Source organism: Pagrus pagrus (genome assembly GCF_965226575.1).
Source record: "Pagrus pagrus genome assembly, chromosome: 17".
In the NCBI taxonomy this organism is placed as follows: Eukaryota; Metazoa; Chordata; class Actinopteri; order Spariformes; family Sparidae; genus Pagrus; species Pagrus pagrus.
The window spans coordinates 29,288,690-29,305,568 of NC_140201.1; the positions used below are offsets into that span (position 1 = coordinate 29,288,690).

Consider the following 16,879-nt stretch of genomic DNA (forward strand, 5'->3'; position numbering starts at 1 on the left):
CTGGGCCACTCAAGGACATTCAAAGAGATGTCCCGTAACCACTCTTTTGTTATCTTGGTTGTGTGCTTAGACCACATTTACAGAAACAAATATTTCTCCCCCTCCATTTTCAAAAATAACGTCGTACACACAAGATCGTTTTCAAAAAAGTTTTTGTTTACATGAACCCACATATACACCATCGAGCGCCATCATAACTATGCCAAACCTGTAGGTGGCAGTGTAATGAGAAGGATAAAGCCATGCCAGCCAATCAGAATCCTCAAAATCAACAACAACAATGAATAACACGAGCGACTTCAAGTTCCTTTCAAAATAGTAAATATGGCGCGAGGTTCATTTGTTTGGACTGACAGTGAAGTGGAGTTACTCCTTCGAGTCGCCTTAGATTGTAAGACAAGTAAAGCCCAAGAGAATGTAGATTGGGAATCATGCCAAACAAAATATGTGGACATGTTGGCATTGTTCTTGGAACAGTACCCGTCCGAGACCTCCGAGGAGTATCCTCATGTAAAGGAGGAAATAACTCAGGCGCACCTGACGACGAAAATGAAGGCAGTCAGAGGAAAGTACCGAAATGCAGTTGACACTGGACGTAGGAGCGACCACTCTCACGGGGGAGTACCACTCTCATGGTAGAGTGGTACTTCTTTACTACGAACTATGCCAGCAGGTTTGGGGTGGTTCCCCTGCCTCTACAACCATCACGTCTGGCATCGAAAGTCGCGGACGCCGAGTCTGAAGCAGAGATAGATTTTGATGGCAGTGTGGCCCCCACCCCCACAGTGAAGGAGAGGAGAGACCTGCTTCAGGTATGTATTTATTGTTGGCTTTATTTCAATGAACGTGTGTATGTATGTGTATGTTATCAAATACTTTTCTATATTCCTATACTATAGTCTGTAGTGAATCGTGATTTTTAGTCTTAGACTTGTTCATAGATTGATTATGCTGAGGGAAATGTGAAGAGATGGAAGAGGTCATTATAGACAGATATATGTACACACACCACCACTACAGTCATATTTCCCAAATTCAGCACCAATTCAACACTCATTCCCATCCAACTCATCAGCTGACAATAGAACACAGAATGCAGTGCCACTCAGCACCATCAACACAGCAGATTTGACACACACACACCTGTCAAGGGCATGGGGCAGTTTTCATTTACCCAAGCCCTTTTCAAGGAAGATTAGTCAATCTTACCTCTGATAGTTTATGTCTTCACATACATTTTGTGTGTTATGACTGTTCCTGCACAGCTATATTTTGAAATGTAAAATAATGGCAAGTATCAATTGCTTGTCTTACCAGCTGCGATGCTAATTTGTAAAAACAAATCTGTACACTAGTTTTTTGGGGGGTGTTCAGTGTGAAATGTTACCCCCAGCAGTTCCAATATTTTTGTACCAAGAGTTTACAAATGGATTCTATGTACAAACGAGTTAGCCTTGAGTTTAGTTCTATTCAAGGCCTCTTGAAGTCTTTATAGGTTTTACTTGAAAAGTGTTTTTGTTCAGCTTATTGGTTGAACAGCAGTACTGAAGAGGCAGTTTATGTGCGCTACTTTTGTCAATTTAGTTATTCCTCTTTAAGTCTAAGTTTACCTGAAAGATACCTTTATTTATTACTTGACAATTTGCACTACAGAGGCAGCTTATTTGCACTACTATGCTTGTCCTCCGATTTTCTAACTAAATGACAAACAGGCAATTTGTTTTTGTGTCTGTCAAGTGTCAGATCTCTTCAGAAGTAAAATGTCTGAAAACTGAAGATGTGTGTCTGTGATTAATCAATATGGGTCAAACCAAGCAAGATCAACCTATTTCAGAAAGCTTTCACACAGGACCATTTAGAATTTCTTTCTTTATGTGGATAATGGCATTCTACCAAACATGCAAACATTTACACTTGGCAATGTCAATACATTCCATTCAAGTGACTTGTTAACAATGTACAATGTAAATAACAGAAAACAACTGTAAACATATTTGCTTAAAGAGCATATTGCAGGTTAATTTTTTTACAAAATACATGTGTAATCTGGTCCAAAAAATACCTTTTGAAAAGTTGATTGAGGCTTTAAAATGTTTTTCAAGACATTAGGGGAGATATTTAACCGAAAAAGTGACAGTTTTGAGCAAAGCGCTCAAAACCGCTTTTTTTTTAAACACCGCGTCATATTACGTAGGGAGAGGGAGTTATATGCTAGCTGCTGCCATAGCTCAGTGTGGGAGTAGGTATGTTATCAGTCAGAGCGGTTGTGTTATAGTGAGTCAGTGTGTTGTCAGTAGTTTTGGATTGCGTTAATTTACTATCAACATGGTAAATTACTGCGTTTGTGGAGGTTGCACAAACTCCAGCCTGTCAGGACACCGAGTCCACCGGTTTCCTAACAGGAAAAAAAACGGTGCTATCTTCCGTGCATGGGTTCGTTTTGTGCAGCTGAAGAGACGGGACTTCTCCTCTGCGTCAGCTACAAAAAACGCGGTCGTGTGTGGCGCTTACTTCAGACCGGAGGATTATCATCCCAGCGACCTACTGGAGTTCAATGTGGGATGCCGAAGCAAGAACCAGGTGCGACTCACACCCGGTGCGGTGCCTTCGGTTCCCACAGCTTCATCCGGACCGCCGTCAGCAGCAGCTGCTGGCGCTGCCGCCGGCGGGAGACACGGTCACGGATCAGGCAGAGACTCAGCTCGGCGTAAACGCGAACTGTGCACTGTAAGTCTTGTTTTCTAACATTTGTTAACTACCTACTTACTCAACATAATGATTTAATTCATGAGAAGCAATATGACATGTATAGGTTGTTGTAGAGTGCAGCTAGCTTTCAACTCCCAAGCTAATAAGCGAGCAATGCCAGCTAACGCTAGCTAACATTAGCACCGTTTTTTATTTATTTTTTATAGAACCTGTCATAGGCAAAGACACTCGGTTTGCTATATTATAACAGTCAGGTTTAGATACAGCCCAGTGACCCTGTTTGCACACATTCATAATGTAATCCGTTATATTTTGAAGGATTTAGGAGACATTGGCAGTGATGAGGCGGGAGAGATGACAGCCATTTCTGCTGCTGCAGCGCACGTGGACACAGAGCAAGAGGCTTTCCCTCCTCCGGTTCCTCAGTCATCTGCACTTCACTGTGGCTCACAATGCAACCTCAGACCTTTTCATCGTTCATCAGGTACTGTAACATCACTCATATATAGAAGTAATTGTATATGCCATTTATGTACAATGTTGGAGGGGAATAAAATAGAAAATCTTTCTGTATAGGTTGTTACAATTCCAACACTATCTGACCTCCATTTTTAACACATAATTGAGTTAACACATTCTGTGACAGAACTGTTGTATGGGATTGCAGGTTGGACAGGGGTATCTAGTAAACCAGCCACTGAATGTATGAAATTACACAAATAAAGGGGGACCTCTTTTTATTCTAGCTGTCCAGGCACAGCCCAAGATGGTCAGTGTGGGAACTCAGACAGAAAGCTCTGAGAAACAAACACCTACTCCACTGCCCAGTCCTGTGCACAGCGATGATGAATCGTCCTCTGTTTTCATGGGAGCTGCTGGAGACATGTCACGGATCCCAGAGGAAGAAATGAGAAGTGACTCATCTGATGAGGAACTCTCAAATCCGCCTCTGCAGAACTCTCACCATGACCTCAAGTAAGACTTCTTTTGATTTTAGAACATGTGTATGACCAAATTGTGTCGTCAGTGTAAAATAATAGGTGATTTTCTTTATTCAGGGCTGCTGACAAGTTCATTGTGTGCCAAAGCCAGCTGATGTCTCTCTTTACTAACTGCCCAGCCTGTTGTGGGGAAACTCCAGGAAACATTGAGACTCAGGAGAGAACTTATGTAAAAATAAAGCAGGTAATATTTTTTTTGTGATTTCAGATGGAAAACTAAGTTGTATCATAACTTGTATATCAATTTGTATGTCTAGGTCTGTTCATATACTTTTTTGTTAAGGCATAGATTGGTAATTTTCTGCCTTTCAAAAATGTCTCAGGTCTGTGTCACATGTGGGTATCAGCGTTTTTGGCAGAACCAGCCCATGCTGCACCGAAATATGCCAGCCTGCAACCTGTTACTGAGTGGAGCCATCCACTTTTCAGGTTGCATGGCTACCCAGACGATCAGGATGCTGAAGCTGTTCGGGCTTCAGAGCATCAGCACCAGCACCTTCTTTACACAATCCCAACGATTGTGCAGGCGTGGCAGAATGAACAGGCAGGGATCATCAAAAAGCTGAATGAGATGGGAGGTGGACTGATCCTGTCTGGTGACTGCAGGTAGCACACCTCAACTTATATCAACATAGAAAGCAGTTCAAAACAGAACTGTGCTTACATGTCTGAATTTAACTGTTTTTGTCATTCATAGGTCAGACTCCCCTGGTCATTGTGCCAAATACGGCACATACTCCTTGATTGAGGACAGAATCAACAAGGTGTTAGATCTTCAACTTGTCCAGGTAAGTTAACATTATCAGACACATGAACCACTTGTGTAGTGCAAGATAATGACATTGCTTAATGTTTTACACAGAGGTCCCAAGTAGTAGCTGGTGTGAGTTAGAGGGTCTTAAGCGCAGCGTAAGGTTTCTTGATGAGCAACATATGCATGTGTCAGCCCTCATCACGGACAGAAATCGACAGGTAAAGATGAGCAAGAACAGACCAGTGTCCATTGAAAATCTTGTTGATGAATCTATTTGAAGCTAAAATTGAATAAAAAATATTTTTAATGTGTTGTACCCCCTGTTTTAGGTTGCCAAGTGGGTGCGGGAGGAGCTGTGCCCAAAAGGAACCAGTAATTTCTTTGACATTTGGCATATTGGCAAAAGTATGCATCTTGATGAACGTAGTTTTGTTTGGGTTGTCTATAATCACATTTTTTTTGTTGGTTTGTTATTTGTTTTTACATTTTGTGTTTCTGTTCTGAAACAGGTGTAGGGAAAGCTTTGGATGCTGCTTCAAAGGAGAGGGAGTGTGAAGATCTGAAGCTGTGGAGGCCAGCTGTTATAAACCACCTTTACTGGGCTGCTGCTTCAACTCCTGATGGAGATCCAGATGAGATGGAGGCCAAGTGGAAAAGCATGGTCAACCATGTTCAGGACATCCACGAACATGACACACCTGCGTTTCTCAGCTGTGCACATCAACCTCTTGAGGGAGAAGCAAGGAACAAGCAGTGGCTGGAACCAGGTACAACATATTGAATCTTCATTTGTTCAATGTGCTTGCTTGTGATTTTAAGAGGTGCTTTTAAGATTAAAAGATATAAAACAAATAATAAACATAAATGTAATACAAATCAGCTAATAATGATTCAGGGATGCAAACGGGTCAGGACAAAAAGAGAGTAATTGTCTGGCGGGGGCGGGGTTGCGGGGGGGAAAAGCGAGTTGCGCTTTTTGGCCCGCTGTTTGCATCCCTGAATGATTATACAGTCTTGCCACATCATCAGAACTAAATTTGTGTTTATGCAGGATCAACTGTAGCAATAAAACTGGAACATGTAGCTACAAGAACAGCACTGGTAAAGGATGTTCGTCAGTTGTCCCCACAGCATCAGACCTTTTCACTGGAGGCCTTCCACTCCCTCATCCTGCACTTTGCACCAAAGCACACTGGCTTCTCCTTCCTTGGGATGTACAGCAGGTAAGTATGTGATTGTTAAAGAGTGAGTACGGCTAAAATTATAGGTACAATTCATTGCAGGTATGTTGTATTAGACTGCCTGAGTTTTAGCTTGGTGTACTCTGTCAACGGTGAATGATTTATTGTATTTGAATACTTTGTTCTGTAACATTGCCCTAGGTCACTACACAAGAAAATTAGGTCTTCAAATTTTCTACATGAGTTATTACTTTTGGATTTATTCACATGTACAACTTGTGACTTTCTGCTTTTTACTACAGACTTCTCTTGGCAGCTTTGCATTTCAACAGCAATGGCAGCAGAGAAGTTGCTCAAACCAGTGATGGTGAAGTGTGTTATGCGGTTCGCTACCCAAGGTTTCGCCAAGGTGGCTGGGTAGTTCGCCCTGTCAAGGAAAAGCCATCATATGGTTAGCAGTTTCAGTCAGTTCCTAAATATAATTTTGTCAGTCCATAAATCAGTGAATGTGATCAAAATTTTTTATCCTTCCCCCAGCATATGCATCAGCCCTCATGGAGTCTCTGAGAGTGGAATACTCCAGGTCACCACAGGCTCTACGAGAGCACAGCACAGTTCTGTCCTCCTCTGCACCTGCGCCCCTTTCCAGATCCCTACAGAAGATCAACAAGGATGAGGCTGTTGGCGTGTACCTTGCACAGCATTCACGATTTAATACAAGACGTTGATGCCCCCACAGAGGCTTGCCTTACTCAAAGTACACACACATATTTTTTTATACATTTGGCACATCTGCATAAAAGTTGCAATGTTGTGTTGTACAGAATGTGCCTAGCAGTCTTAAACTGCAGCTGCATGCAGGGTTAACCATCAGATGCAGATCTGCTTAAGATGTACACACAAAAAATCAGACATTGCTTTTGAATTTTGTTTGAACAGAAGTTTTTAAAAAACAAACAACAACAAAAATGATGGTACCCTTAACCTGTGGCCTAGACGGGACTTTGTGACACTGGGCAGCACATTTGGCTTCTGAATGACTTGATAGTCTTGAGATTTCATTGAACCCTGCACAGAGACACAGAGACACCGTGTACCAGGTGCAGCAAAGCAGAACCAGAACAGAACTGAGCCTGATCCATGTTTCACAGTAGGTACAGTGTTCTTGTATGTTTCATAGGTGCTTGTGTGGGAAATGCGACCCCATGTCCACAGCCGAGGAGAGTATGTGCTGCAGGGAGGTAGATGCCTACTGGGCCTTAGTGGACACCGTCACCCCCAGGCTAGACGTGCAGTGCCTAACACAGCACCCAGACTTCGAGGCGTTCAGTTTTGGTTCAAAAAGGCTCCAGCTTTGTTTCATCTGTCCACAAACCTTCTGGGAGAATGTCCTTTTGCTGAAACTTTTTGAACCAAAACTGAAGCTTTATTGTAAGTCACATCAGCTCCTTGTACACAGATGCAAAATGAAACATATCTCTGTTTGTACTGTGTATCTGTCTGTCTCTATCTGTTGCAGCAAAGCAGAACCAGAACAGAACTGAGCCTGATCCATGTTTCACAGAGAGGTAGAGGTTTTCTGATGTGCCTGACCAGAAAATGATAAATGATATACAATTTTGTACACATTTTCAGAGAGACACTTGGTAATTGTGATTTGTTTTTTATTATTAATTTCCACCCAAATGAGGCCATTCAAAGCCTTTATAATCTATTCCTTCCTCCGGAAACTGCTTTCGAATGGCAGACGCAACACAAGCAGGCAGAGGTTTTCTGATGTGCCTTCCCAGAATGCCATAGGCCCAGCGGACAATCTGCCTGTATGCAGTGTATCGGTATTGCCTAGGGATAGGGACAAAAAATTACTATGGCATCAAAAACTGTGACACGGGCAGTAATGATTTTTTTTTCTTTTTTTTGCATTTAATTTTTTTTTTATAAAAAAATATATATATATGCTGTACAATTTTTTTTTATTTAAAATTCTGTGTTGAGCCAAATAAACTTTTGTTCTGTAACACTTGTATACAAAATGACAATAATGACAAATATAAGCAACGTGTACTCCTTATATGTGTCTACGTGTATGTGTACGGGTGTGTGTGATGGTTTATATATACTGTATATATAAATATATATGCAAAAGAGATTTAATCTCAAGGGACAATCCTGGTAAAATAAAGGTTGAAAAAACAAACATCTACAGTCATTGGCTAATTAATTAGGTCTTGTACAGTACAATCCAATTCAATCAAATATAATAGCTCTGCTTCAAATTCCACATTTGTGAAGTGTAAACATTTTCAGTGTTTGTAAATATTGCCAGGAAGATGCTCATTCTACTCCATATTAAGTCATACAAAGTGATGGTGGTGTATTAGGGTGCATTATATTGACTGGTGCTCCTAATATTTCGCCCCTGTTGTGTGATTACAGAGTGAACACAATGTTAGAAACACCTTTCAATATACTGCACCTATTACACCACCATTATTTATAAAACTATTACACAAACATACACATACATATAGTGTTAAGAAAACAGAATAAGTGAAAGAGCTCAGAGTAATAAATTATTTCTGCCCTAACCTACTCATGTCTGCTGGCCTGGAGAGGTCCATGCTCCTGTCTGAAGTGCATGTAGGCGACCTGCAGCACATAGGGATTAAGGCAGCACGCCTCGAAGCCTGGGTGCTGTGTTAGGCACTGCACGTCTAGCCTGGGGGTGACGGTGTCCACTAAGGCCCAGTGCAGCACATACTCTCCTCAGTTGTGGACATGGGAATCGCATTTCCCACACAAGCACCTATCAAATAAAAGGTGTGTCAGGACAGTGTTTATCTTCTCACTCTCTTTCTCGCGGATGGTGACGGTAAAGCGCTACTAACGAGTATGAGACGGGACGTAAACAAGCTATTTAGTTTCTGTTATTGGTACTGTTAAGTATCGATGCTCAGACCTGAATTAGATAACCAATGCTAGTTTTTATTGCCTGATACATGATCGTAATGTGTAAGATATTGTGATATGAGCACAGCATTCATATTCGTAGCTAATGCGTATAAGCTAACACCGGTCTCTCACCGAGACACCTGCCCTACTCTCCACTGATTCTCCTGGCACCACAGCTCAATCTCCCTCCTCAGGCCATTAATTCTTCTCCCAATCTCTCTTTGCTCTCTGGGTTGTAATTCAGGTTCGTAATTATACGGCTGCGGTCCGTCGTAGGTGTAATTGTACACATTTACAGTTTCCTCAGGGTCAGAACCGGCACCAGAATCCATTGTTTTCCTATTGTTCAAATTGACCGCTCTCCCTCTGCCTACGTCACTTCCGGTCAAGCGTTTTCAAATGCGGAAGTACAATTTTATCACAAAAACCGTCACCAAAGCCTAAATACGGCATGTATGAATATACAGTACAGACCAAAAGTTTGGACACACCTTCTCATTCAATGAGTTTCCTTTCTTTTCATGACTATTGACATTGTAGATTCACACTGAAGGCATCAAAACTATGAATTAACACATGTGGAAATATGTACTTAACAAAAAAGTGTAAAACAACTGAAAATACGCCTTATATTCTAGTTTCTTCAAAGTAGCCACCTTTTGCTCTGATTACTGCTTTGCACACACTCTACATTCTCTTGATGAGCTTCAAGAGGTAGTCACCTGAAATGGTTTTCACTTCACAGGTGTGCCCTGTCAGGTTTAATAAGTGGGATTTCTTGCCTTATAAATGGGGTTGGGACCATCAGTTGTGTTGTGCAGAAGTCAGGTGGATACACAGCTGATAGTCCTACTGAATAGACTGTTAGAATTTGTATTATGGCAAGAAAAAAGCAGCTAAGTAAAGAAAAACGAGTGGCCATCATTACTTTAAGAAATGAAGGTCAGCCAGTCCGAAAAATTGGGAAAACTTTGAAAGTGTCCCCAAGTGCAGTCGCAAAAACCATCAAGCGCTACAAAGAAACTGGCTCACATGAGGACCGCCCCAGGAAAGGAAGACCAAGAGTCACCTCTGCTGCGGAGGATAAGTTCATCCGAGTCACCAGCCTCAGAAATCGCAGGTTAACAGCAGCTCAGATTAGAGACCAGGTCAATGCCACACAGAGTTCTAGCAGCAGACACATCTCTAGAACAACTGTTAAGAGGAGACTGTGTGAATCAGGCCTTCATGGTAGAATAGCTGCTAGGAAACCACTGCTATGGACAGGCAACAAGCAGAAGAGACTTGTTTGGGCTAAAGAACACAAGGAATGGACATTAGACCAGTGGAAATCTGTGCTTTGGTCTGATGAGTCCAAATTTAAGATCTTTGGTTCCAACCACCGTGTCTTTGTGCAACGCAGAAAAGGTGAACGGATGGACTCTACATGCCTGGTTCCCACCGTGAAGCATGGAGGAGGAGGTGTGATGGTGTGGGGGTGCTTTGCTGGTGACACTGTTGGGGATTTATTCAAAATTGAAGGCATACTGAACCAGCATGGCTACCACAGCATCTTGCAGCGGCATGCTATTCCATCCGGTTTGCGTTTAGTTGGACCATCATTTATTTTTCAACAGGACAATGACCCCAAACACACCTCCAGGCTGTGTAAGGGCTATTTGACCAAGAAGGAGAGTGATGGGGTGCTGCGCCAGATGACCTGGCCTCCACAGTCACCGGACCTGAACCCAATCGAGATGGTTTGGGGTGAGCTGGACCGCAGAGTGAAGGCAAAAGGGCCAACAAGTGCTAAGCATCTCTGGGAACTCCTTCAAGACTGTTGGAAGACCATTTCAGGTGACTACCTCTTGAAGCTCATCAAGAGAATGCCAAGAGTGTGCGAAGCAGTAATCAAAGCAAAAGGTGGCTACTTTGAAGAACCTAGAATATAAGACATATTTTCAGTTGTTTCACACTTTTTTGTTAAGTATATAATTCCACATGTGTTAATTCATAGTTTTGATGCCTTCAGTGTGAATCTACAATTTTCATAGTCATGAAAATAAAGAAAACTCTTTGAATGAGAAGGTGTGTCCAAACTTTTGGTCTGTACTGTATATATATTTTTTTAAATGTTCCTAGATTATTTTTCTAAACACTGATGTAAAGGGGGGTCTAACCTGCAATATGCTCTTTAAACAAACGTCTTGTACATTTAAATGCTTAACACCTTGAAAGGTAGCCAAAACATTAAACTGTCTAAGTACAAGCATGTAAGGCGCACACAGTTTTTAGGTCTGTGATAAACATAGTCAAAACATTGCGAACTATGACAATGAGAACTTAAAGGTATAGTTGGTAATGTTGGAGAGCTAGCAAGATTTGAAAGTGGCACCTCGTCTAAGCTCCATCCCCTTCTCCCCCTCCCGTCAATGCTCCGTCCAAAGCCCCGCCCCCACAAACTTGAACACGCGTCAGACAGTCCGTCAGCAGGGCAGAGGAGAGCCGTTAGCACTGGGCTAATACAAGCTACAAAAGTAGCTAAGTTGGCTAACGTTACATATTTCATGAAAATAACAAATCCCCCCGAAGCAAAACAAATAGTTACCTGTCCAACAGAAAGACAGCAACCTCTGCATCACTTCTGGAAGTGCTACTTTAGCTGCATTTTCTCTGCCATCGTTCTCTTGCTAACTGTGCTAACTCTTCTTCTTCTGCTGCTGTTTTATGGCTGTTGGCAAACAACTTTTACGTGTGCATTACCGCCACCTTCTGACCTGGAAGGTGTATCTCCCGCTAACTCCATATCGAGTGTGCTGAATATATCCGGCAACGGTGACACGTGATGAGTGCGCGCAGGGGGGGACAGAGGGGGGTGCAGGCAGAGGGAAACGATCCAGAACTAGCATTTGAACTGATCTGCAAACAAAATTCCTGTTTTTACTTTCATTTTTTACTTTGAAGCAGTAATATTATATTAAACATTATAACTGTGATACTACAGAAGATTATAAAAAAAATGTCAAGTCATGGTTTTGCACTTAAATGTTACCTCTATCAAATCTTTTACACACACGTGTATGCAAACTATTCAAACTAATGAATAAATGATGCTGTCACAAAAATTTAATATTGGCGTACAGAGGATGACTTAAAGGGTCACTGCCTATAGTCTAATGGTAACAAATATTTGTATATCTTTTGTCAAATGGCAGTAGGGGGTAACAGACTCTAAGTGGATGTGGTCTTTGAGTATCCTTTTGGCTTTGCGGACTGATATACAGTAACTGACATAGTGTAGCTGGGCGCTAATACTTACTACTTGGTGGTCACTTACTGCAGAGATTTCCCGTTCTGGATCATGCATGAATGAGGTTAGTTGGTGATATGTTATTTTTAGCAAGGCTCCATTTCAGATGTTTTGTTCTGACTGAGTTGCTGGTATTTCCCTTTGCTGTCATTGATGATGTGGGGGAAAAAAAGTCTAGTTGTCCTTTCCACATACCCATGTAGATAAATGTTTGACACTGAGGCTGTGCTGTTTCACTCTGTTAAATAGGGCAACATGTGCCTGTAGTATTGATAAAAGTAGAACATTTTAATAGTATACATGATTGTTGATGTTGTTGTTGTTGGTACAGCTGGGGGGTATTCCAGAAAGGAGGTTCAACAAACTCTGAGTCTAACCCTGAACTCTGAGTTGACTTACCCTGTGAAGTGAAACTCTGAGTTTTCAGTTCCAGAACAGCTGATCTGAGTTAGGTAAGTCGACTCTGAGTATGTTAACTCTGAGTTGAGCTCGTGCCTGACGACTAGTAAAAAGCCATCATCAATGGAGCTCCGATACTGTGATTCACCATGGCAACGGGGGAAAACAGGAAGCAGACATTTTCTGGGGGAAAAAAAGTAACACGGCTGCGGCCGTAATAAAAATCACTGACAGAGTTTTAGATGCGGTCTTCTTTTCATTTTGAATGTAACATCACTTTATTTTATATTAGCCTTTGAGGAAGTGGTTGAATGTTGTTCAATGTTTTATTTTATTTTAGGCTATTTTATTTTATTTAAATCGGCTGAAAATGAAATATAAAAACAGTCTCACGATGGCTCCTCACTTTGGTTTTATTTCACATATTAAACAAAGTCAAAGTTTATTCAGTGGATATTGTACCTTGTAGTAGCTTTTACCACCAACAGATGCTGTTTAACACACATCTGTGTCCTAACGAAGTGGTGCTCACCTCCACCTCCACCACGTCCGCCAGAGGCAGAGGAGCTGGTCCTGAGTCAGGTCGCTGGGTGACCAGAGGCTGAGGGCGTCACTCACCCCCAGGACCCAACATTAGAGGCAGACACACACTTACTGTCTACAGACTGAACAGGAAGTCATTTAGTCTTATACTCAATGCGGCGGCAAACTAGAAACACAGACTTTGAAATTACGTTGTTGGAAAAAATACAATAGGCTCTACTGATGGTTACTTTTGTAGCTATCTGTGGGAAATAAAGAAAGCCAAATGAAATGTGAGTTATTTCTCTTTTTCTGGCTGTTGGAAGGTGATTGATTAACCTGCGAAGTGATTAAAGAGGATTGTTTAGACCTGAGAGCACGTCAGCGATGACGTGTAGCCTGATATTCGCTGTGGAGAATATAAATGACGGACTGATGAGAAGCGGTCTACTGTTCGGTTCAGTCCTCGTCAGGGAGTGAGAGCTCATCTAAATGAATCTAAATTCTCCTCCTGGTGTAAAACTGAATTATTTCTGCTTCAACATGATCGGACTGAGAAGGAAAGGACAGCCGCTGTCAGACAGCTCCGTCAGACTCAGGGTTTCTTCAGGTGAACCTGCCAGTGAGCAGGTTAGGTTCACAGAGTAAGTTACCGCAGTAACAGACCCAGAGTTTAAGTTACCTCTCTTTCTGGAACTGAAAACTCAGAGTTTCTCTCATCTCAGGGTTAACAAACTAACAGTGCGTTCAGACCAAACGCGATGGACGCGATGCCATCGCCCGTAACGCGAGCATCGCGTCGCTTGACACATTTGTCACATTTTTCACCATCGCTTCATCGCGCAATGACGCAATCCACCTCCCGCTATTTCCTTGAAGTCTGTTGCAATGTGGATTCATGCAATGTGAATTCATGCTACTGCTAACTGTTGCTAACAACCTCCACAGTCACGTCTGATAGCTGTAAACAACCTACATATTCACAACTTACCAGGAAGCTGTACCTCCTCGCTGACCTTTTTCCAGGCATTGTCCTTTTGGTTTCGGTCCCGGTAAAAGTGTGATGTGGTGTTGTACAGCTCAGCGTACCCACAGACGGCCACAATAACTTTCTCCTCCACTTTTTGAAATGTGCGCCTGACGTCACTACGTCGGTGACGTGGTTTGGATATCAACGCTGATTGGATGTCGCCGCAAAGCGTCACGCGATGTCGCTTGAAAAGTTCAAATTTTTCAACTTCAAGCGATGGACTCGATGAAGCGATGACCGATGGACGCGTCATCGCGTCGCTCGTATCGCCCGAAATGCGTCGCCCGACGTGCCATCGCGTGATTTACATTGACTTTGTATGGAAAGTTGTGGCGTTCATCGCGTTCATCGCGTCCATCGCGTTTGGTCTGAACGCACCGTCAGAGTTTTCACAAAACCCGCTTTCTGGAATACCCCCCTGGTTACCCTCATGTGGCCAAACAATGGGGGCAAGAGAGTCGAGTTGCCAGACAACGCAACCTGGGGAATTGCACCCCAGGAAATACGGTCACCACTCTTATTAGAAGGTTACACACAGATTCGTAACACCACTTAATTTAAAGAGGACATGGGAGACGGACTTCCAAATGCACAAGATTTATTGATTTAAAAAATATACATACTAAGTTTAAAAGAACACAAGGATGTCAAATACACAACCTAAGTGTCAAAATGACAAAGCACTATAAACGGCGGTGAAAAGGATAAACAAATAACAGGAACAGGGCTAAGGCTTAGCTTGGCGGACAGACTAAAAAAAAACAACCAAAGGAGGGGACACAACTCAAACCAAAAAAAGACCACTACCAACCACCACGTGACACACCAAATTCAGGGGAGTGAGAGGGGGACCACTACCGGGGGAGTCTGCCGCACAATACACCCGCTCCCGTCCTGAAAAAGAAAGAAAGAAAATTATAATACCGCTTTTAGTGGGACACTCAGGCAAATGGATTATGCAGTTAAAATAAGAGTCATACAAAACCACACAGTGGACAGCCGTCCTTTACGATGCCCCGCTGGCAGCCCACGTCAGAGCCGTGCAGCGCAGCCCCACACAGAGCGCAGGGGGGAGGAGGGGACCAGCTGTGGCCTCAGCAGCTGACTGAAGAAATCCCAACACCGTCACCATTTTGCGGTGAGGGCAGAGAGCCGACGCTACACCCAACAGTACGGCCAACACCACTGTGAAGTCACAAAATCGACACAGCTGTAACATCATGACCAAATCAGTACCAGAGAAAGACTTAGGCTGTGTCCAAATTCAGGGGCTGCAGCCCACGAAGGGCGCATTTGAAGGCCAATTACGTCACAATGCTGCGCGAAGGCTGTCCAAATTCGAGGGCTCCTTCAAACGCAGCCCACAAATGCAGCCTGGCCTTCCCTCTTTTTGGAGGACGCACCGCTACTATCCTTCGCGGCCTCACATATCCCAAGATCCTTTGCGCACCGCTGCTCAGTCCCGAAACAGAAGAGGAAGCAAGAGAAAATGGCGACATCAAGTGGCGCAGACATGACATTCAAATTTAAGTAATGGGTTTATACTCGGTTTTTAGTCATTTGAACATCCAACGCCAGATATGTTAAACTTCAAGGGACTATAAAACTTCCAGATGTTAACTTTCAGTTAAAATACGTGACGCTGGTAATGCTATGGTAAATATAGTTGTTATTCACCAATGGGTTAATGTTTATTTTGTAATGTTGATAATTCAATTTAGATTTGACACATTTTGTCATTAATTTTTGTACACACAAATAAATGTACACGTTTGATAGATTTGAACCAAAACAGACTTTAATGCATCTCTTCATTCACAATCGTGACGTAAGGGTAAGGGGCGGGAACATCTGGTGAGGCAACCAGGAAATACTCTGAAGGCTAGACCGTCCCATTTAACAACGCTGGACGAGGCTTTCAAAGACCTGTTCGAAGGACCCGGCCCTCGTGGACCGCAAAGGCTAGGTCATTGAAGGCTGCAGCCCCTGAATTTGGACACATCCATATAGTAGCACTCACGCCGACCGTACAAATCCCGAGCTCGGTGCAAACCACCGTAGCACGCCGGAGCAAACGCTCTCCTGCTGAACACCAGACAATAGTCCGCGCACCAGCCAAAGCCCGACCAATTAACCGGTGGCACTACTGCGCAATCAGGCACAGGTGATGCAACACTCAACCTGCCACACTCAGATGACTCATCCACCCATCAATGCTTCCAACACTAACTCTGAGGTGGTCTTTGCTCCAGATGTTGGTATGCACTTTATTTGGTCTCCATTAGCCTTTTGCGAAATGTTTGACATTTGTACTTGTATCTGTATGGTGGATGCGATACAGAGTTAAGATGTAAATTCTATCTTTGTATTTTAATACAAATTTGCCAGAATTTTGATCACAGCAGTTAACAGTCCTCTTACTTTTAACTTCTTTTGTACCATTTTATCAGAGGAGCTTCTACAAGATCTCCAGCAAGCACTTACGGATGCAACAGGAGATGCAATACAAGATGACATGGAAGCACCAGCACCACTTCTGGCTTCCTCAAACTGGAGCACACGAAAGAGTCTCTTTTCAGAGAGCTGGAGGGCAGAGAGACCACATCTAGTTAACACCACAGTGGCAAAAGAAAATGTGAAAGCCCACATCTGTCAACAGTGTTGGAGCAATTCTGCTGTTATTCGTTGTCGTGATTGTCAACCACGCCCCTTCCTCTGTGCTGAATGTGATGATAGCATGCACACCAGACACCCCCTTCACAACAGAGATGCCAGTACAGCAGGATTCTATCAGCCATTACCCCCAACAACTGTTGTGCTAAATTAGGCCCTTTGCCCCTGTGGTAAGTTCTGGTTTTGTGAGTGTATAAAATATAGTCCTTGCTGGACTTTTTGAGCACATCATGTTGAAAACTTTAGCTTCCTCAAGATACAAGTGATTCTTAATTCTTGAGTTTGTTTGTTTGTTTGTATTTTTCTTTTCTTTCTTTCTTTCTTTCTTTCTTTCTTTTCAGAGCGGTTTGTGCCAGTGGAGATCCCTGA

At 42.8% G+C, this 16,879-nt stretch overlaps 2 protein-coding genes and 1 long non-coding RNA gene across 5 annotated transcripts; 2 read left to right on the forward strand and 1 right to left on the reverse strand.

Annotated features, from left to right (window-relative positions):
* Positions 1–632: 632 nt before the first annotated feature.
* On the forward strand, positions 633–4,496 carry LOC311272430 (uncharacterized protein; the record flags this gene model as incomplete). The annotated part of the gene is made up of 7 exons (XM_084378818.1): positions 633–812; positions 2,449–2,727; positions 3,028–3,193; positions 3,456–3,684; positions 3,768–3,894; positions 4,034–4,316; positions 4,408–4,496. 6 exons carry the CDS (start codon positions 633–635, stop codon positions 4,274–4,276), a joined length of 1,224 nt encoding a protein of 407 aa, XP_084234944.1. The 3' UTR covers positions 4,277–4,316; positions 4,408–4,496.
* Positions 4,408–16,798, forward strand: LOC311272839 (uncharacterized protein). 2 transcript variants are annotated; one of them, XM_084379539.1, is made up of 8 exons: positions 4,408–4,498; positions 4,573–4,682; positions 4,794–4,869; positions 4,974–5,231; positions 5,516–5,687; positions 5,948–6,096; positions 6,183–6,402; positions 16,288–16,798. In XM_084379539.1, exons 2-7 carry the CDS (start codon positions 4,644–4,646, stop codon positions 6,371–6,373), a joined length of 885 nt encoding a protein of 294 aa, XP_084235665.1. In that variant the 5' UTR covers positions 4,408–4,498; positions 4,573–4,643; the 3' UTR covers positions 6,374–6,402; positions 16,288–16,798. The 2 variants fall into 2 exon arrangements, with proteins under 2 accessions (XP_084235665.1, XP_084235664.1); XM_084379538.1 differs by lacking the exon at positions 16,288–16,798 and having other exon boundaries at positions 6,183–8,228.
* On the reverse strand, positions 7,407–11,399 carry LOC311272840. 2 transcript variants are annotated; one of them, XR_014624604.1, is made up of 3 exons: positions 11,185–11,399; positions 8,239–8,451; positions 7,407–7,487 (listed from the first exon to the last, which is right to left on the reverse strand). It is a non-coding gene; the product is annotated as an uncharacterized lncRNA (long non-coding RNA). The 2 variants fall into 2 exon arrangements; XR_014624605.1 differs by having other exon boundaries at positions 7,430–7,487; positions 8,235–8,451.
* Positions 16,799–16,879: the final 81 nt, after the last annotated feature.

Bases quoted from the DNA above. Each gene is read 5' to 3' on its own strand.
- LOC311272839 (XM_084379539.1), top strand. From the start codon at position 4,644: ATGCATGTGTCAGCCCTCATCACGGACAGAAATCGACAG. The intron at 4,683-4,793 runs GTAAAGATGAGC...CCCCTGTTTTAG, and splicing joins TCACGGACAGAAATCGACAG to GTTGCCAAGTGGGTGCGGGA. The intron at 5,688-5,947 runs GTAAGTATGTGA...TTTTTACTACAG, and splicing joins TTCCTTGGGATGTACAGCAG to ACTTCTCTTGGCAGCTTTGC.